Raw genomic sequence first — 20660 nt, 5'->3', positions numbered from 1 at the left:
GGTGGGTAGGGGAGCAGGGGCACGGGGGAGGGTATAGGGAACTTTCGGGATAGCATTTGAAATGTAAATAAAGAAAATATCTAATAAAAAATTTATAAAAAAAAAAAAAGAAAGAAAGTTAGCAATAACACTTCATTTCTGAGTCCTAATTGCTCAGAAATGAGTAGCAGAATGCTGTTAAGTGAAATAATATCAGACCTGGAGTTCCTACCTTAGAGCAGATAAAGTACACATGGAACAAAGTCAAGCATGCTATAGTTACCGAGGAGAGGTAATAGGCAGCACCTAGTTCACGTTGGTGTGTTGGAGACTTCTGTAACAAAACTATTTCACTTTTACCCAGACCTTTAAACTACAGGATTTTTCAAGTACCTCCAGACATGACATAGCGTCTTAAACAGGTTGTTTATTTGTCATAACCACAAGCACACTAAGAGCTCCCCAAATATTTACAAATCAAATAATGAGACGCTTGCTGTACTAGCCACCCATACAAGCACAAACACAGACGTGCACACTCTGAAGACAGAGCAGCCTCCTGAAGATGGAGAGCTGCGCTGAGTGTGAGCACTGACAATGGGGTGTTAGTGTGCACGGGGCATGAACATGCACTGCACAGGACAACAGTGTGCACTGCCCAGGGGCGTGGACTGCTCACTGATGACTAAAATGACAGGCCAGCAAGAGCGATGGGCAAAGCCTGCAAGGAAGCATTGGTACTTAGGAAGGACAGGCAGCACTGAAGTAACAGAGAGAGCCACACGATAAGCCTCGCTCCTTTTCTTCCTGAGTAGAAGGATGCTGCTGTTACTGAAGGCAGACGTGGAGTAATGTGGGCAAATGGTGGGCCTGTGACTGCTAGTCTGGCCCAGGCCTGTGCTCACCGAGGGAACAAGAACATGTCACACTGCTATCCTTTGAGTAGGGCTACCAACCTTGAGTTCTAACCCAAACTAAAGTATCAGTGGAGTGCCACCCCTGCCTTTGACCGTGCAGCTGAACAGCCTGCCCTCTGAACACATCCTGCCCTTTTACTTCTCTTTGTGCTGTCCCCAGGCTGCTTGTTCCCTGCTCCGGGACACATACAGTAAGTCGTCCTCTGGTATCTGTGGGTACTGACTCCAGGACTCCATGTACCAAACCCGCCCTGTATAAAGTGATGTGGTGTTTGTATGTAACCTATGTGATTCTGCCTTATGCTTAAAATCATCTCCAGATTACTCACAACACAGGGCCCTCTCAAAGTTTGTGCACGACTCCACACAAAGCTGAACTTTACAGATCTGATCAGCTGCCTACACCCCACCCCAAGCATGAAAAGCAAGCCCAGGTCTCACCAGGTGAGATACTACCCGTGGTCCTAACCCTAAAGAAGACTACATGCATGGCAGGATACCCAGGAATCCACTGATGAATCTCCCCACGAGCGCCCCCCCCCACACACACAAACATGTAGCACACACAAACCATAGCTATTTTACAGTGATCTTGGGAAAGGTAAGTATAAACGTGGGCTTGCTCAAGGTCCACTATGTACCACAATGAGCTTCTCACAGACTCCAACATCACTTTCAGTCGTCTCTACACCAACCAGGTGTACTGTTCAGATGCTGTCTGATGATCCTCTTAGCTTTCTGGGTTAGTGGTCTGCTAAGCTAGTTTTACCCGACAGCCATAAGGAAGATAGGTCAGACACAGGAGTGAGAGGTTCTTAAGAGATCTAAAGACAGCACGGGATTACAGCTCTGGATCTACATCATTCCAACTAACTATAATCATGAAGTCAGTCTTTAACAGAGGTATGGCTTTTTCTGAGGACTTCAGTTCACACTTCATAGTCAGACTGGCCTTGAACCTGCAATGTTCTTTACTCAGCCCCCCAAATGCTGGACTATGAGCCACCAAGCCTGGGTAATATTCCTGAGTGTCTGGTGGCAACTGGCTTGTTGTTGATGGGTTGGCAGCTCTTAACTACTCATCTCTGTCAGAGACCACTAGGGTAAGCCCAGCAATGAAACACAGAATCAGAGTGCCGTTTTCCACTCTCAAGATCTCTGAGCAACTTGTTTCATTTCCTGGGTTAGGGGAAAGGAGTTGGACAATGAAATCTTCAGAGACTAAAAACTGCTGAGGTCTTAGAGGTGGAAGGACTGGGAGGAGGTGATGAGTGCCCTGAGCTGAGGGGGCATCCCGCCTGCCCCATGCTTACCAGACTCCTTTCCAGAAACTACGTTCCCTAACTGGTTCTCCTAGTCATAAATCACTCCCTGAGTTTATAAACCAAATCAACACTGGATTACTGGATGGACAACTTACACAAAATTATTTATAAAATGTGCCCATTAACTCAGGGCCACAGAGATGGTTCAGTGATTAAGAGCATGTATTTTTTTTTTTTTTTGAAGAGGACCCACGTTGAATTCTCAGCACCCAAATCAGGAAACTCATAATCAACCTGTAGCTCCAGCCACAGGGAACTGAAGGCTCTCGTCTGGACTCCACAGGCACTTGTGCTCACATGTGCACACACCTACACAAAGACACATCTATACATACATGTTAAAAATAAAAATAAATCTTTAATAAATTTTAAAAAATATTTCCACTAACCAAGAGCACCAATTCCTCCCCTGAATCAGTCCATGGATGTTTTGTGTTTTCCTCAATGAACTAAATGATCACTCTGGATTACTGTATATAAATCTTCAAAACTTCTACTTCAAATTAAGTGTAAAAATATTTATGAACCTGGTTACATAGCTGTTGTTTGTTTAAGTGAAACCTGTCATAGTCAGTTTTCATTGTTGTTGTTCTTTTAATTTCTCTGTGATTTCAGGTTCCACTTCCCTTCCTTTCCTACTGGTCTGAAATTATCACCTTGTTGAGAATGAATAGAAAAGTCTAGCCAGGTGTGGTGGCGCACGCCTTTAATCCCTGCACTTGGGAGGCAGAGGCAGGCGGATTTCTGAGTTCGAGGCCAGCCTGATCTACAGAGTGAGTTCTAGAACAGCCAGGGCTACACAGAGAAACCCTGTCTCGAAAAACCAAAAGAAGGAAAAAAAAAAGAAAAGAAAAGAAAGAAAAGTCTGCAGGCAGCCTCTTGCTTTTGCCCACCTGTGACAACTGAGCCATCTGGACAAACAAGTGGGTCCTTGATAAGCCAGGAGTAGTTTAGAAGAACTACTACCCAGGGCTCTTGTTTGCAGGAGATAACCAGACTTGGAGTTCCTGTTCAACTCACCATGTTTCCAGAACTTGCTGTAGGTCCTGGTGTGTAGACACAAGTTAGAGAAGTCTTAGGCTTAGACAATGGCGAGAGTGAAACTGAAGGCTGAAGAGTACAAATCTGTGCTGAGAACAGTCTTCCCAGAAGTCAGGAAGGAAGACTGGGCCTAGAATAGTCACCTCAAGTGCCAAGACCCAGGCCCAGGCCCAAGGAATAAAGCTGTGTGAAAGGTAAGGGGAAGGCAAGGGAGATGTCAGCCTGCAGAGATGTCAGCCTGCGAGTTAGTTTGATAACTTATATTCCAAGAAATAAAAAAAAGTCAGATACAGGCAGGCCCATGCTAGAGAACAGCCTATGGTCCTGAAAACTGAGAAACTGGAACTTAAGATAGGATCCTGTGAGCTTTGCTTCTTCAGAGGTTATCCTCGGGACCATTCAATCACCACGTGGAGACTGAAAGCCATGACCCCCTCCTAACAGCCTAGCATCTGGGAAGCTCTGGAAGGTTTTCAGGCTATCAGCAAAGCTCAATGCCACTTACTGTCAGGGTTAGCCCTTGGCACTTAGCCTCCCCGACTAGCAACAGATCCTCTTGAGTGTCTGTTATTTCTCTGGGGAGCAAGGTCCCAGGCCTGCTTCTTCTCAGATACAAGCAGGCTCAAGGTCTAAATAATCTCATGAGAGACACAACGTGAGGGAAGAAACCCACGTTTAAAGGCAAGTTCTGCTGGCTAATCTTATTACATATCAGTTTTATTAAAATACATGGCTTGCTTCTTTGAGGGTTGGCCACGCTGTGGCAGTAAAGCGCATTATAAAAGCGCTAGGGAAAATGACTGTCACTCATTACATTTCATTTTAGCAGCAAATGAGCCAGTAGGGTAAAGTACATGCAAGCTGACTTTGGTTCCAGAGGAGAAATCTCCAAGAAGCAACTTTCTCCTAAGAGACTGAAAAGAGGCAGTGTGGGAACCTAAGCTAAGCAAAGATCCTCGGCTGTGGAGAAGGCCTTGTTTAGAAAGTTCTTAGTGGGGTAGAGTCAGTGACTGTCAAACAGCAACAGAGAGGTAACCTCTGCCTGGGGAAATGCACGTATTCCCTGTACAGCAGAGAGGCTTCAATATTCTACTTACCTCAACAGTAATGGTTACAACAGCCTTTTATACAAGAAAAGGACTCCGGGCCCCTTTCCCTCCTCAATGCTACAGGCCCAGTACAGTCTGGATGACAGGTGATGTTAACAGGGAGGAATGTTATCTATCCTGCCTAAACTCCATTTCCTGCAGGCATGACAGTTTTATTAAAACACAGTTTTATTGAAACAATATTTTAGAATTCTTGTCAGGGGAGACAAAACCTGACTAACTCAACAGAGGGGAGAAATGATTTAGTGTTGCCTGGTCTCTGTCTGGGCAAACAAAACATGGTTGTTATCTCAGTGCCCAGGACTGAGACAGTGTGTACCAACGACACAAACCTGATGCACTTAGCGATGAGGAATGGGGTGCATTTAGAAGCATAGCTGAGGTACAGACTAGGGCAGGTGCAAAGAGCTGTAGAGAGAGGGACTTTGTGACAGATACCCAGAACTGCCAAAGACATGGGAGAGTGCAGAAGGGAAAACAAACACATCCACTGCTTGACAGACAGCATCACAGACAGCATCCAAACAGCTGAACGATCTGCCAGAAAAGGCAGCTGTGAACTCTCGGGATAAACAGTCCACCTAAAGTATTGGAGGGCTGAAAATGTCAAAAGTACAAAGCCTACGAGGCTTCTGTGCTTGATGAGGATTACGTAAGAAAGGTGGAGCTGAAACAAGACATCAAGCATCGATACAGCAAGCATTAAAAAACGCAGCACAATCATCAAGCGAGACTGTGATAAGCTCGGAGCTTAGACTGTGTTAGATCTTCCATCAAACACAAGAGCAATGGTGGTGCTGACTGCAGAGAGCAGCACCACGGCGTTCTGTGGGTCCAGAAAGCGAGCAAACTCAGTCAACTTAGAATTGTTTTTCTGGGTTTATGGAAGACTCCCAAACAAGCCTGCAGCCTCTGTGAAGCTAACTGTATCATAGTCTGTGATGAGCTCAACTATGTCTCCCCCAAAGTTGTATATTGAAGTCCCAACTCCCAGAAACTCAGAATGTGACCTTATATGGACACAGAATCTTCAGAGAACTAATCCAGGTTAAATGAAACCTTTAGGGTAAGACCTAACCCAATCTGACTGGTATCCTTATGTAAGGGAGAAATCTGGACACGAAAAAGACATCTACCAGGGTAAGATGAGGAGAAACTGGCCTCCCACAAACATGGAGAGAAGCCTGGAATGTCTCCTTTCTCATAGTCCAACCTCCACTTGCCTCCAGCATTCAGAAAATTTCAGAGTACAACTGGCATGAAAAACTCCACCACCATTATATGTAGGCATCAGTAATAATTCCTTTTTATGTATGGCCCAATCTGCTAATTCAGTTAAATACAGATTGGTTACAAGATCAAGACACAGGGCACAGAGGGAAACATGATACATCAAAGCCGTAGCACGGCATCAACATCAAAACTGATGAAGAGAATGCACACTTTACATGTTCCTGGGATGAGTCACAGCCAGCAAGAATGGAGCCTCCTCCCATGTCCACTGCTGCCAGGTCTCAAATACTTCTAGCCATTTCACCAGAGCAAACATGCCAATCAAAGATTGCTGTTCCTGGCATGGTGGAGGCCCCCCCATGTGGTAAAGTCACAGTGGACTGAGGGCCGCCAGTACTAATGACTACAGGCCTCCAGACTGTAAAGCTCACCTGACCTTTAACTACACCCCACAGCTGTTGGTTAGCAGGCAGCAGAGTCACACCCACACTGGCTTAAATAAAGGCAGCGACAATGTCATACTGGTCACCAGGAAGGCCATTCTATTGCTTGTGGCAAGAGCCAGTCTTATTTATTACTTATTTATCACTATTACCACATCACTGGACTCCCAGGGGGTTCTAGACTTTACTTTCTGTTCTTCCGATATGAGATGGGTCAGACAGACTTATTTTAACTTGAAGGTAAGCTGACACCTGGAGCTGGGTCACTGTCCTGAACGTGAGTGACGTCCTGGAGCAGACCCCTCATCCTTGGCCAACAGATAACGGTTATGTACTAGGCTCTCTATGGACCTATGGTAACATTTTCTCAGTTTCCTAGCATTAATCTGAATAAAATGTCATTTCTACTGTCAAAATGTAACTTCAGAGCATGCATCACATTTAGCCCCTCTCCCATGAATATTCTTGAGATGGACACCCTTGTGTTATTGACCTAAGCATGCCACCGTGAGGGCTTTAAATATGCTTGGTTCAGGAAAGAAAACAATCAGCAGAATGGAGTGTAAAGCTGGGGGTGCTCCAGCTGAGACTAGCAGTGCTGAAGGCCATGGAATGTGGGGTCCTGGGGTCATTCTGAAAATTTAAAGTCCACACTACAAAACAGGGATGTCAGCAAGGAGTCTTACTTAAGCAGAGAGGTAACTTGTGTTTCTAAAACTCATTAGTTTTCCTGAAAGAATCCAGAGAAGATGCAGTAACGTCCACCTGAGAACTAGTCTGGACAAAGCAGGAAGTGGACAAGTGACAGTCGGGACACTTTAGGGGGCAGAATCCACAGGGCTTCCTGAGAGCAGGTGCAGGAACAGAAGCCTGAGTGAGAAGTGTAACCAAGACGATGCCCGGCCTGGGGCCTGAGAGGAGCTGCCAGATGCTGAGGCTGTGCAGGAAGAGCACAGCAGGGAGAGCACGTTTGACGGTGAAGGTCACAAATTCAGTATTAGAGTTGAGACTTCTGTAAAGCGCTGTGTTAAAATGCTCTTAGAGCATAGGTTGGTACTAAAATATAATGTGCTATATTTACATTTTCAAAAATAAAACTAGAAAATATACTCATGATCAGAGTTTCAGAAGCTCCAAGCCTACAAACTGCTTTTAAGTCAGGAAGCCTCCTCAGACTGTTGCTCTCCATGGCCACATTCCTATTCCACCCCTGCATATTTTTGGTGAGACCAGTTGCTCTGAGAGTAGAGAAGTCTGACAGAAAAACTAAAGGGTAGGTAGTCAAGATCACGGGACAGAGTAGTCAACATCCTCCCCCTACTTTGCTACTATAATTTATTCCCTTCATGATCAGTGGGTTTTTCATAAAACCTCATTCATTAAGACCAAAGATTCTGACTCCACCCAGACCTACTGAACTGAATTCTTAGGGTGGCACTGGAAAGCTGTATCATAACAAGTCCTCTGGGTGACAAGGAAGCACACTCAAGTTCAGAAACCACTGACAGTCACCAACAACATCTCTGTGTCTACGTCCGCCTAGTCGCTGTATTTTACTCTGCACTAGGAACTGCTTGGCATTCAAAAGCTGTATTTAATACCAGAGCAAGCCTCTTTCCCCAGCAATGTCACCCTCCCTGTGAGATCCCACACTATCTGCCATGAGGTGACATCCAGGATTGCTCCCATAAAGCTCGACAGTTACTCGTGTCCTTAGTGCTGGGGGCGCTGGCCTTCCTGATCTGAGCATGCCACCTTGATCCTACACTCATAACAGAGACCCTGCCGGTTCCTGGAATTCATGACAGCATCTGGTTATTCTAGGTCACTGTTTCTCAAGGTGAAATCGGCAAGCAGAAGAGTCACCTGGAAGACAAGATGGTGCAGTTGAAAGAATCATGAATCCCAGGCTAGCCTGGGCTACAGAGTACGCTTGTCTCTCTCACACAATTACCCGGAAGGAGCTGTTCCTAGTCTAGCTAGCCAGTAAGTCCTAGGATAGGGCATGAGAATCCACAATTTCAATACACAGTGGGATTTAATTTTTATGGCTATAGATGAAATTCATCTTGATAATTAACCATAGGTCAAATCAACTGCCTCTGGATTTATGAGAACCCTGAGGTAAACTAAAACAAAGGGGAAATTTTGCTCTAGCTTGTGGCCCACTTCTTAAACATTTCCTGTGGGTTGTGAGTCTTAAAACAGCCACCTGTTTCGAGAAACCCTGTCTTGAAAAAAAACAAAACAAAAAACAAACAAACAAAAAAACCCAGCCACCTCACACTTTGTGTTCACCCTAGATTTACCTGTGAAGACTCTGGGCTAATTTTCTTATCAGACAGAGTTTTCCCTAGTTCAAACTTATGGAATTAAACTCCAGGGCTACTGAACTTTACAAAGCTCAGCCCAGATACTGTGAGACCATATTGAAGGTATTTTCTGTCTACTTTCCTTTACTTAAGTCATTTGGAAACTGTCAGTTTCTTCAAGCTTTAGAAAAATGGAAGCATGGGATTTCAAAACATAAAGGAGGACATGCAGATATCTATTAAATAGTGGATGTTATTTGTAAGTAGTGTAACATGTTCCACCTCTAAACCATCCCAGCTTTAACTATGAAAATTAAACTTACTCTTAATCAAGTGTTCCATGCCTATGAGCGCCATGTTTCTCCACCCCCACGTACCTGCAGGCAGTCAGTCAAAATAATCACCCAAAAAAATATATAATAAGAGCAGAAAAAAGACAGAATTAAGTGAGTTTTAATGCTGCTGGAAATAAAGAAATGGCTGCAAAACAAAAATAAAAATGACATGCTCTTTACAAAAAATATCACTGAGTCTTCTTGTAGCAACCCATGCCTGTCTTCATCTTGCCAAACATATGCCAATCCTTTTCCTAAGAACTGTTCTGTTCAGTTAAACTTCCACTAGTCCTCCCTAAATTAACAAACTAAATAAAGAAAATAATAATTAAAAAAATAAATAAATAAATAAAATATTAAAAAAAGATGCGCATAAACTATGGGTGACAGAGACAGATGAGAAAGTGTGAACACACTCTTGCTCACCCACACATATTCCTGAAGTTTATAAAAATCATTAGCTTGTGCTAACTTATCCTTCTCTGAATTTGACAACCGACTTGCAAAATCCCATTTCCAGTACTAATTTAAGAAAATAGCTTAGGGGCTAGTGAGATGGCTCAGCGGGTAAGAGCACCCGACTGCTCTTCCAAAGGTGTAGAGTTCAAATCCCAGCAACCACATGGTGGCTCAAACCATACTTAATGAGATCTGACTCCCTCTTCTGGAGTGTCTAAAGACAGCTACAGTGTGCTTACATATAATAAATAAATAAAATAATTTTTTTAAAAAACTATTAAAAAAAAGAAAATAGCTTAATAAATGTTCACAGAAGGAACATAATTTGTGCAGGTTTGCAAGAATATTTTTAATTAAAATATAATCTATATGCAGCAAACGTTGTCCTTTTTAGGTGTACAGTCCAATAAACTCTGACAATGCATGCAGCCATGTAACCATGCTCAAGGCTGTTGAGCCCTGCTGCTCAGCAGAGGCACCATGAATGGCTACTAGCATGGGGCTTAGGACTGCTCAGGCCCCAAACCAGGTACAGTCTCATCAAAGATTTGGCTGAGAAAACGCAAAGAACTAAATCTTTTACATTTATTTTATGTGAAATTACAATATTTTATATGAGTTACCTGAAGTACAGCAAAAATAATTTTACCTGAGTCTTTCCTCCTTTTTGGAACGATTAGAAAATTAAAAGTTAATGATCTCACGTGCCTCAAATTGCCTTTTACTTGCAGATGGTTTCGACTTGCCAACTTGCAGGGAATACCACATCCTATTCCCAGTCCCAGGCAACTACCAATTACCTTGTATACCTGAAACATTTGATTCTAAGAGGTTTTAAAATACTTCCCTTAAAATATCTACCCTGAACCTTCTAACTTTTCTTAAACATTTTGTAAAGGCTTTTAAAATATTTATTTATTTATTTATTTATTTATTTATTTATTTATTATATGTAAGTACTCTGTAGTTTGTCTTCAGACACTCCAGAGGAGAGCATCCGATCTTATTATGGATGGTTGTGAGCCACCATGTGGTTGCTGGGATTTGAACTCCGGACCTTCGGAAGAGCAGTCGGGTGCTCTTACCCACTGAGCCATCTCACCAGCCCTTAAAATAATTTTTATCATGCATTTTTAACTTCACAAGAGTTTTAAAAGTTACTCATCTATAATAGTATTTGTTAATCAATATCATCATTAACTGGCCTCGAATGCACTTGGGACAATAAGCTGTCTTCCGAGGGATGTGCTCTGTGGTCCTCAAATGAATGGAGGCCATTGTGCACACACACACATACACAACAGCATCTATTCACACATGCTGCAGGAGGTCTGAGCCAGAGGTGGGGAACCTCCGAGAGCTTAACTTAGCCTCAGGAAGTGGAGAGAAAGCTTTATCTGTGCTCACAGGCTGAGCAGACATGCACAGCACTGAGCCAGCCTATGTGGGAGGAGAGCAGGAGAAGGGGGTTCTGGCCCACTAGCAGGCCTGTGAGGGAGGACTCTGATGCCCGATGATAACAGCCAGAGACAGGCAGAGCCAGCCAACTGCATCCTGCCCGACTCATCCCAGCCCCGTCTGCTCCCTGTCTGCCTTCCTCCAGGCTCCTTCCAACTAATCTGAAAAGAATTATTATTTGTAACAGGCATTTATTCTGCCTGCTGCTATTCATAGTCATCTTCACTTACTCTAGATTCTTTTTACCATCTGTCTGATTTTCCAAAACACAATTAACACTCTAGGTAGACTTTCTGCCACTGTATTTCTGTGGCACAAGATACTGCAGAGAGTCTCCCACGGGCTAGTCAAGAGCTCTACTACTGAGCCACACCCACAGCCCCGAGCCCCACTTTCTATTAGGTTAACTTGGCTCTGTCTCTAGGTTAGGTTCCTTCTCAGTGGTCAACTTTGAGCATGTCTGCCTGCCCCTCTCTTCTCACCTATCTCCACCTTTTCCTTCACAATGCCCTGAGGACTAGAAGAACAAGGATCGTCTGAATGTCTGAATTTTAAGCATTTTGCTACTAGTCTCCTACGGAGACCTCAGCTCGTTTCTTGGGAAGCCTACAGCCTATCATCCCTTCGAACTTTTTTTTGTCTTTTGGTAAAACCATTGCACCCAAATTATAATGTAGCCAAAGGGAGAACTGTCAGCCATCAACAGTGTCCACAGCTTCTAAACACTGCAAGTGACACTCACCTCACCCTCCTAGCCAAAGAGTCCCCACTGGATCTTTTGAATGTACTCAGAAGGGATGGTTTCTACCATGGCTCCCTTGCTAGACTGGGTAAAGACACTAACTCTGGGGGTTCCTTTACTATGACCCCCATAGTCAGGTTAGGTTCCCAGCATCCACATCAGGAGACTCACAACCATCTGTAACTCTAGTTAGAGGACCCAAGGCTCAGGCATCTACATCATCAGGTATATACACAGACACACATACATTAAATCATTAATTAATTAGTTAATTAATTAATTAATTCCTGCTACAAGTGGCAGAACATAGGGTCTGAAACTTGTTAGGCACTCAACTATCTGGTGTGTGTGTGTGTGTGTGTGTGTGTGTGTGTGTGTGTGAAGTATTTCTGATATAAACTAAGACAAGAGGATCACAAGTTCAGGACCAGCCTGGGCTACATTCAATCTTCTTGCTTTGATCTCCCAAGAGCTAGATTACAGATATATACCATATGGCCATCTAAAATACTTCATTAATTTCAAAAGCAGCAAAATAAGTGGGCAGCCTGCATTCTCTAGAGACACAGAAACAACAGGAGATTTTAATGTATAAAAAAAATGACTAGTTACAAAGAATTGCTGAGAAGTTCCAAGATCTGCCCCCTGTAATCTAGAGACCTAGCACGGCAGTGGAAACCTAAGTATGACATGTACCAGATTGAATTGCAATCTTGGGGGGTGGAAATGGAGGGAAAAATGTGAGAAAGATCTCATGGAACTGACTGATTCTAATGAATAGAGTGCAGCCTACTATTGTATGTGCACAGAATACTCTGAAACTGAAGGGACAGATCTTGTCCCTTTACATAATTCTGACCATACCTTGGTTCCTTTGTTGCCATGGTAACCAACAGTCTTGGAACACAAACTTCTCAGAAGCAGTTGGGCTTTACATCACTGAGACATGGGCTCTGAAGGGTTTCTGACTCCATCACTTTGTCTCCATTGCTGGAAGCGCCTGTCTCATGTGGGCAGCCCTCAGATCAGGGCATGACAGAGGCATGTGCATGAGCATGTGTGTTAGAGTGTGTGTGTGTGTGTGTGTGTGTGTGTGTGTGTGTGTGTGTGGAGGTCTTCCAGGTTTACTTACAGGGAGATTATGGAAAATGCAGAATAAACATGCCAGCAGGTGGTGGGATGACTGGTGCCTGAATGACAGTCACCTTTCTAGAAAGCAATCTGGTATCAATTATTATGTCTATAGATTTATGATCTTTGGTCCACGAACTCCATGGATCATGGTATGGTCTTAAGTAACCTAGTGATCATTAATCATCCAAGTTATTGAGTATTAGTAGGTGACACCTAAGGCTATTTAATAAGAAAATAGTTAAGAATATTAGAATAGCCATAGGTTATTATAAACTTGATAATAAGTTTCTATTGATGTGAGAACCACATGTATTTGGATATGTGTATATATGTACATATATGCACAGATATACATATATATTAAGAAATTAGTTACCTTGACCTCAGAAGAGTGGACTGAACACATACTTGACTCCAGTCACACTTCCCTGCCATCTTCAAGTTTCCCTTTTTGATTATAAGCTCTCTCAGCTACTGTCAAACAAATAAGAGGCACAAAGAAGAGATGCCAAAGTGTTTTTGTCTTTACAGAGGCAGAAAGTACAAAAGGGTGGGCTATATTGTACAGAGTGGAAGGAATAGTTCCAATGAGAAAAAGGGATGGGTCATATAACTTCCCTCCATAATATCATTTACTAATTTTTTTCTTCTGAAGTTTCCAGAATCAAGGAAAACTTGAGATTGTACACTCTCAGCACCATGACAACCTCACCCTCCAGCAGTGACTACAGTAGTACAGAGGATTCTATTTACGAGTGCAAATCCAACCGGAGCCTCTCGGTGGGCTACTACCCCTCTGAGAATACCTTTTCCTATGAGGACATGGTCTCCCATGAGGAGACAGCCTCTGTGGATTCTTCGGTCCATTTCCTCCCTCCTGTCCAAAGTACCTGGGGGACAGAGAGTTTAAGGAGACTCTTCAGGAAACGAAATCAGATGGAGCATGATCCAGAGCAGTTCAGCAAGCTAAGCATCACACTGGCCTGGGATATCGATGTGGACTCTGACCATGCAGACTCTCTTACTAATCTGGATCTAAATGCCCATGGCCAGTGGATGGATAAGTGGCCAGAAGACAAGACAAAACTGACTCCCTGCAAACTGGATAACCTAGTACAGAAACTTGAGATATTTCTAGGAAAAGAAAAAGGTGGCCAGCATGATGGCCGTGTGCTCCTTGAATCTACTCAGAAGGAAGATGTCCACCTCAGCAGCACTACCCCTCCACATACTGCCCAGGTCAGTCATAAAGAACGTGATGTTTGTCAAGACTTGTCCAAGCACAAATCCCTGGAAAATGAAGTTATCTGTCAAGTCCTAGAGGATCCTCCAAGGTTACTGAAAGATGACGTTGTGGTGAGCACAGAGATGCATGCCTCCCAGGAGAGCAAGGGGCAGGACTGGGGAAGACAAGGTTGGAGCCTCACTCACTACCTGCTGTGAGGCAAGGTGGGCCCCAGGAGACTAGGGCAGGGGGGAAGATAACAGTAAGGAGAGGGGATGGGGCACTGTAGGAAAGATACTACAGAGCACAGAAGGGGGGAAGAGGGGTAGGCACAGCAACCCTCAACCACAACCACATAAAAATGGATGTGTGTTCTAGTCAGTTTGTCTCGAAACTTTGCTATATTTGGGCTATTTGGGCAAATGGGCTTGGGTTCTATAAAGGAGTAGACAGCAGGCCCACTGATTTTGACACTACATGCATCTAACTCATCCTGTTTTCTCAGCAGGAGATAAGACCGGCATCTGAGAGCTCCTTGGAAACCACCTCCGAGTCATCCCCTCAGCCAGAGGGTGCGCCCCACTCACACAGCATGTCCTGTATGAACTTTCGGTGGGTCTTCCACTGGCTGAGGACACGAATCTTCTCCCGATGGAGGAGAGAGCACCCTAGACAGGCTCCCAGCACCTGGCACCAGAAAGCAGTGAGAAATATACATTCTGTTAGAAGGAACAGAATCCAACCCCAAGAGTGACTCCAGAATGAGTTCACCTGACAAACCCAGATTTTTAAACTTTAGAAGCCTCTTGTTCAAAAATTCCTAAGAGGTATGTGTTCTCTCCTCCACCTCACAGATGAGGAAATCAATACCTGAAGTACACAGTGGGAGTTTCCAATCTTCACATTCCTTTTGAACCAGCCACTTATTACAATCAGGGAACAAGGGTACCTGAAGTAGCCTGGTATCTTGCTTGGACCATCAGAACTGCTGTCTTGATGTTGGAGCCACGACTAAGGAGTGGTTCCAAACAGTCTCAGTACCCACTGGAAGCCCAGCCTCAGCTGTCCCACCACGGTGGGAGGCTAGTGGGACATATACTGCCTTCTGGAAATGAGGGTTTGCATAATGAAAGAGCAAAACACACATAAACAAAATGGAGCAAAATGAGGCAAAAAGAAGGAAGGAGAGGGGATGCTACTCTTTTGGGAAGCAGCATACCACCTAAGTTTTCCAAGAGTTAATTCAGCCTTCTGAATTCAACAAGCATATTTTCAGCCTGAGTCAAAATAATTTGCTTGGAGAAGACACACGTAAGAGAGATCTGTGTTTATTGGGGGAAAAGACGTGGGGATTGTTGAGCAGGGGTTCCCATCTCCCCCAAGACCACGTCTCCTCTATACTGAAGAAAAAGCCCAATTCTTTAGTAAGATTTCTGGTTTCTGCTTACTCCTTTTAACCTCTGGAATTATGCGGCAATAGGAAGTATTCAAGCATAGCTCATTCATTCTAGTGTTCAATACGTTATCCAACCAAAGCAGGTCCTCTAAGCCTCACATGTGGGGAAGGGGTAAGGCTGGCCACTTTGAGTATCAAAAGGGATGCGCAGGGAGCTAAAGTGGCCATTGTGGGGTGGGGCATAAGAATTTTACTGAACCTTTAAGTCTCCTGTAGAATTACTATAATTGTCAGGAACATGTTAATCTCATTAATCAATAAATTCTGGGATCTATTTAACCTTATGACTGAAAATGTAAAACCATTCTGTAAAGTGTATCTCCCTTGAAGGGAAGGCTCAAGTTGCTTGAATTATCTGGTAAGTATAACTTACACAATCATATTCTGGAATTCATAATACTGTAAATATAATATAGGATACAGCATAATAATTTATCAAACTTAGAAGTTATTTGGCTCTCTGCAAATGCTAACGCTAATGTGACTACATTATAGACCAACCATGAAAAGAACCCCACTAAGGGGTTTGGGGTGAAATATCCGTAAACAAGGGTAAAATCTTTTTTTTTAAGACTTTAAGAATACAAGACAAATTCACAGTTCAAGGCAGATATTAGTTCAAGTCTATTTAGACACAAGAACATCTTCCAGGCACTTTTAGTTCTAGCACTTGGGAGACAGAAGCAGTCAGATCTCTGTGAGTTTGAGACCAGCCTGGTTTACATACCAAGCTTCAGAATAGCAAGGCTATATAGAAAGACCCTGTTTCAAATTCCCACATAAGATAGGAGAATAAAAATGAAGTCAATGCTAAATGAATTCCTAGAAAATGCTAAGGCTCTAAATTCAATATTAAAGATGGGTGTAGTTAGGAGAAATAATCAATTGGTTCAAATGTGAACTGCAAGTGAAGAATTTACACAGTACACAAGGTATCTAATTTCAGGATGACAGGTGGGTTTTATGTTGCACTGCCTGCCGGGAGTCTTTTCCTGCTACCCCTAACTCCCCAGCCAACAGAACAATGGTCAGCTTTCAGAAGAAACAAAATCCCTATCAGATAACACTGCTGAATGAGCCCGTCTTCAGCAGAGTGGGTACAAAAGCCCTTGGATAAATTCCCTGAAAGATTATTAGTCTAGATCAAGAAGTTCCCTTGCTAAACAATTTCCGTCTTATCCCACATTTCAAACGAACCTCATGGATTTAATACCATTTTATTTCAGTACAGTTTGCTTGATAAAAAACTACTTCCAAGGCACAGAGGGCATCTCTCCAGTTTGTGGCTTTTGAAAGAACACTAATCTCATTACCACAGCGTTATCTGTTCAGAAGGGAATAAGAATGGTAATTGACTTGCATACTCCTTGTCTACCTCAATATCTATTATTTTAAGTTAAAAAAAAATCCTCTAAAATACAAAGAGCAGTCACTCCCCCTCTTCCCTGACCATTATAAAACTTCCCTTGTAAGCCCACTCTCAAAGAACAGACAGCATGTCAGATGCACCTATGTGCTCAGACTTTGGGGTCTTACATTTTTCCCAAACAGGGGATGGGGTTTATCAGTAAAGTGGCATCTGAATATTTGTACCATTATTGCAACGCAGCTATTTCATTCACATAAGGTCCAGAATTAGACACTGAATCCACTGTGTAAAGGACTGTCGGGAAAAAGAATTTGGAGGTAGTTCAATAGTCACACCACAAGTAGAAAGCAGCCTACACCTTCAAGGGAAGCAGTGTAGACTGGCCCGCAAGGTTCAACCTGCATCTCACCACAAGGACAACAGTAGTCAAATAAATCTTAGATTATGGAACATTCTACTAGAATACTCTCCGGAACTAAACATGTTAGGATCACAAAACACAAAACAATTTTTTTAATTGAAAAAGACAGAGAGACATGGCAGGTTATAATGGAGACAACAGAGACATGAAGGCCAACTGCTATTCATGATCTCCAACTGAATCCTGGAATCAAATCCACAAAGCTAAACAAAACTTAGGTAAAGGATTCTTCATAACATCTGGAAAACACCGATAGTGACAGTATATAATATGATTGAGAAGCTGTGTCAGTCATGGTTCTCTAGAGGAACAGAACTTATATAATGAATATATCTTTTAGATAATATATAATGTATATATTCATTAGAATGGCTTACAGGCTGTGGCCTAACTAGTCCAACAATGGCTGCCTATGAACAGAAGATTCAAGAATCCAGTAGCTGTTGAGTCCACAAGGCTGGATGTCTTCAGTAGACGCCAGAATCCTAAAGAGGGAGGTTCTAATGCCAGTAACAAAATGGACTTGCAAGAACAAACAGGCAATGACCAAACTTCCCTCTTCCATGTTCCACTTCAAAAGATCTGAAGTAAAGGTGTAACTTTCTACCTCAAAAGATTCAGATTAAAAGTGGGTCTTTCCACTTCAAATGACTTAAGAAAAAATCCCTCTCAGGTGTCCTGAGTCGCATGGGCTTTAGTTAGCTCCAGATGTAGTCAAGTTGATAACCAAGACGGCTGCACAGGTGTTACCAATTGATGATATGGTTGAATATTTACTGTATAATAGCACCAAGGCTACATAAGAGAACACCTTTGATTCTTTACAAATAAAATAAGAAAGCAAAGACCAGGAAACCACTAGGAAAAATAAACTCTAGGAAGTAAGGAGTCCAATTCTCTATGCCTAACACTCATGACACAGTATCTTACTCATATATCTACTTAACATTTAAAGCACTGGAACAAGATATTAACTACTAAGGTTAAATAAATGGGAGAGTTCTTTAGACTCCCCTCATTCATCCTGGGATCTGTCTTGGATTCCTTGACTCCAAGGAACTTCCAGTCAGTCTCGTGCACAATCAGGGGTATTCAATCCTAACTGGAGCTCACAAACAGGTCTAGCTGAGAGCAGAATGGCATCCCAGGGTTGTTCTAAAGCAAGATCTCAGCTTGCTTGGCTTTGCTAAGGTCAGAAGAGTTTTGCCCACTAGAGGCAAGTTTCCCTACCTTTCAATGACCTCACACTGCAAGGGCTCTTCTACCTTGGGAAGTACTCGCTGTACAGACCTCTCTGTTCCTCACCATGCAGGAACAGGACTAAGAGCTCCTGAACATTGTTTTGATATTTCCTTTTCATCTGGAGCAGGACAACATCAGAAGTGCCTGGATGGGAAATAGTGCACACAGGAAGCACAGGACGCACCTGAAGCTTAGGCCCTGTCTTAGACAAACATGCACATCAACATACAATGAACTCTGCAAGCAGTGGGCACTCAGAAACTCTTGACAACTTTATCTGTTAATCCCAGGTTAAAGGACAGAGTTATTCCTGGCTTTGCCCCTGCTCCTCTAAACTTGCTGTGAATTCTGAGGAAATTACTTAACCTCTCTGTGCCTTCTTTTTCTTCATCTATAAGCTGTAATACTAACAGCACTAACCTTTAAAAGAAAGTAGTAATGAATACTTAGCACAAGAATTAATGGTACATTATGTTTGCAGAGTTTAAATGATGCTAACTGCTGTCAACATAACACTCTTTATTCTAAGAAATCGGTCACAACTCCTGGTGGCCACAGAAGAAAATTCTCTACAGTCCCTCCTCACACTGACCTGGGATCAGAGCATCCGCAGCAGCAGTTTCTAGGTGCTCCTGCCATGGCTCATGCTCCTTCACCTGCCAGGAATGTCCCCTAACCTGGCTACATCTTCAGTCCACTCTGCTTCTCCTGTTTTCTAATCCTATCTTCAAGCACAGGCTATATTCAAGCCATGCTACAGATGAAAGCCAGTGAGGCCTGAGGCTTAACCCCACCCCTTGTGTCCCCAAGCACTTGTTTTTGGTGTGTAAATGCACATTTTACCCTGACTTGTAGAAATCAGAGCAGAAATACATGTCCACACCTCTCTCTCCCACCAGACAAAGGCTCTGATGTTCTGCTTATCGCTGCATGCTCCAAAGCCCCTGACCCAGTTTCTCATACAGAGGCTCCATGATAAACCTTTGGTGAAATGAATGGTTAATCTGCAGGAAACAATTTAAGTCGATAAGATCTGGGGTGGAATGTCACTTCCTTTCATAACCTTTAGCTAGCTTCTGTGGGGAAGTGTATCTGGGCCTCAATCACTTGACCTGTATAGCTGGACTGGGGGTGGGGGTGATTCATGGCCAACAACTAGGGTCAGTGTAAACACATGTGCTCACTTGTTTTGTGCATGAATTTGTCCTGTGCTAACACTGTACAACCCAAGACCACCACTCTAGGTGGTTTCAGGATTGTTCCAGCTGGGGGAGGGGAAGGATGGGTGTCGAGGATTGCCCTCAGCCCTCATGGAGATTCCCAGCCTTTTGGTTCAGCTTGACCCTCAGACTATGAAAGGCCCTTTCCAAGGTGGGTCCTGAAGGTTTTCACACACGTGTGCCTTTCACTGGAGATTTTACTGTCTCAAAGATTCACCCTCGCCCTCGTCCCTGCCCCCNCCCCACCCCCGCCTCTGCCCCCAGCTGAAAGGCTACCTGACATCCCCAAGTCAAGAAGGCTGAGAGACCTCTGGGACAAACAATACTTTTTTTTAGCCAAGCTTTATGCACGCATGGGTCAGAATGCACTTGGCCATGAGCTAGATGTTAATGATTCAACTATTAAATCGTGCCTAAAGAGAAACACATAAAACAAGGTTAGGTACTAATTTGGTTGACAAAAAATGCCGTGACCAGAGGCTGGCAGGAAATTAATTCTGTATTTCCTCTAGGAAAAATACCCAGTTATTTCAGGTTCATGCCAACTTTACAGAGCATCACTCATGATAAGAGACAAGAGACAGGAGTCCGGAGAGCAGAATCCCACCAGACACTTTTTCCCTTTTCAGTGCTATCTCAGGAAACACCACCCAGCCCCCAGAGCCTGCACTACTCTTGGGCCCCAGTTTGCTATCTCTGCCTTTCTGGATCACTCAACCTTACAAAGGGGAGCCACCGGGTCCAGGGGGTTGCTGTGGGTTAGGGGTGTGCTGTCTTCTCCTGTGAGAAGGCCAATGACCGGAGGCCTGCCATTCTTATTTCCTGCTTGGAGCTTGGGTGTTAACCTTTCCCAGACACACAGGAGCCCCAGTGTGGGTGAAAGGCCTCTGAAAGGGCTGTTCTGTGTTGGACTCAGGCAAAACCAATACATAGCACGGCAAGGACCCAGTTTGACATGAAGGTGTCTATTATTCTGCTTGCCAGGAGACATTCGCATGCATCCAGGCTCCACAGAATAAACAGTCATTAAGATAATTGGCCAAGAACAAAATACCCATAAAAGGAGTTACAGAGAAAAAGTTTGGAGCTAAGACGAAAGGATGGACTATCCAGAGACTACCCCATCCGGGGATCCATCCCATCATCAGCTACCAAACCCAGATACTATTGCACATGCCAGCAAGATTCTGCTGAAGGGACCCTGATATAGTGGCCTCTTGTGAGGCTATGCCAGTGCCTG

General features: G+C 43.6%; 2 protein-coding genes across 16 annotated transcripts in view; one reads left to right on the top strand and one right to left on the bottom strand.

Moving 5' to 3' along the window:
• Positions 1 to 20660, bottom strand: part of Ppfibp1 (PPFIA binding protein 1) — a 141814-nt gene that overhangs the window by 64343 nt on the left and 56811 nt on the right. The gene's annotated exons all lie outside the window — the stretch shown is intronic.
• Positions 12262 to 15450, top strand: C2H12orf71 (chromosome 2 C12orf71 homolog). Of its 2 annotated transcripts, none has more exons than XM_021189955.1 (3): positions 12262 to 12394; positions 13143 to 13843; positions 14221 to 15450. In XM_021189955.1, exons 1-3 carry the CDS (start codon positions 12361 to 12363, stop codon positions 14464 to 14466), a joined length of 981 nt encoding a protein of 326 aa, XP_021045614.1. In that variant the 5' UTR covers positions 12262 to 12360; the 3' UTR covers positions 14467 to 15450. The 2 variants fall into 2 exon arrangements, with proteins under 2 accessions (XP_021045614.1, XP_021045613.1); XM_021189954.1 differs by having other exon boundaries at positions 14218 to 15450.

This window comes from Mus pahari, chromosome 2 (assembly GCF_900095145.1).
Source record: "Mus pahari chromosome 2, PAHARI_EIJ_v1.1, whole genome shotgun sequence".
In the NCBI taxonomy this organism is placed as follows: Eukaryota; Metazoa; Chordata; class Mammalia; order Rodentia; family Muridae; genus Mus; species Mus pahari.
This window is presented reverse-complemented; position numbering and strand designations above follow the sequence as displayed.

What these genes read in the sequence shown, in the direction of transcription:
- C2H12orf71 (XM_021189954.1), top strand. Translation starts at nt 12,361, where the DNA reads ATGTGGGCAGCCCTCAGATCAGGGCATGACAGAG. An exon ending in CAGATCAGGGCATGACAGAG is followed by an intron (nt 12,395 to 13,142) that starts GCATGTGCATGA and finishes TTTCTTCTGAAG; the next exon opens with TTTCCAGAATCAAGGAAAAC. An exon ending in TACTGAAAGATGACGTTGTG is followed by an intron (nt 13,844 to 14,217) that starts GTGAGCACAGAG and finishes CTGTTTTCTCAG; the next exon opens with CAGGAGATAAGACCGGCATC.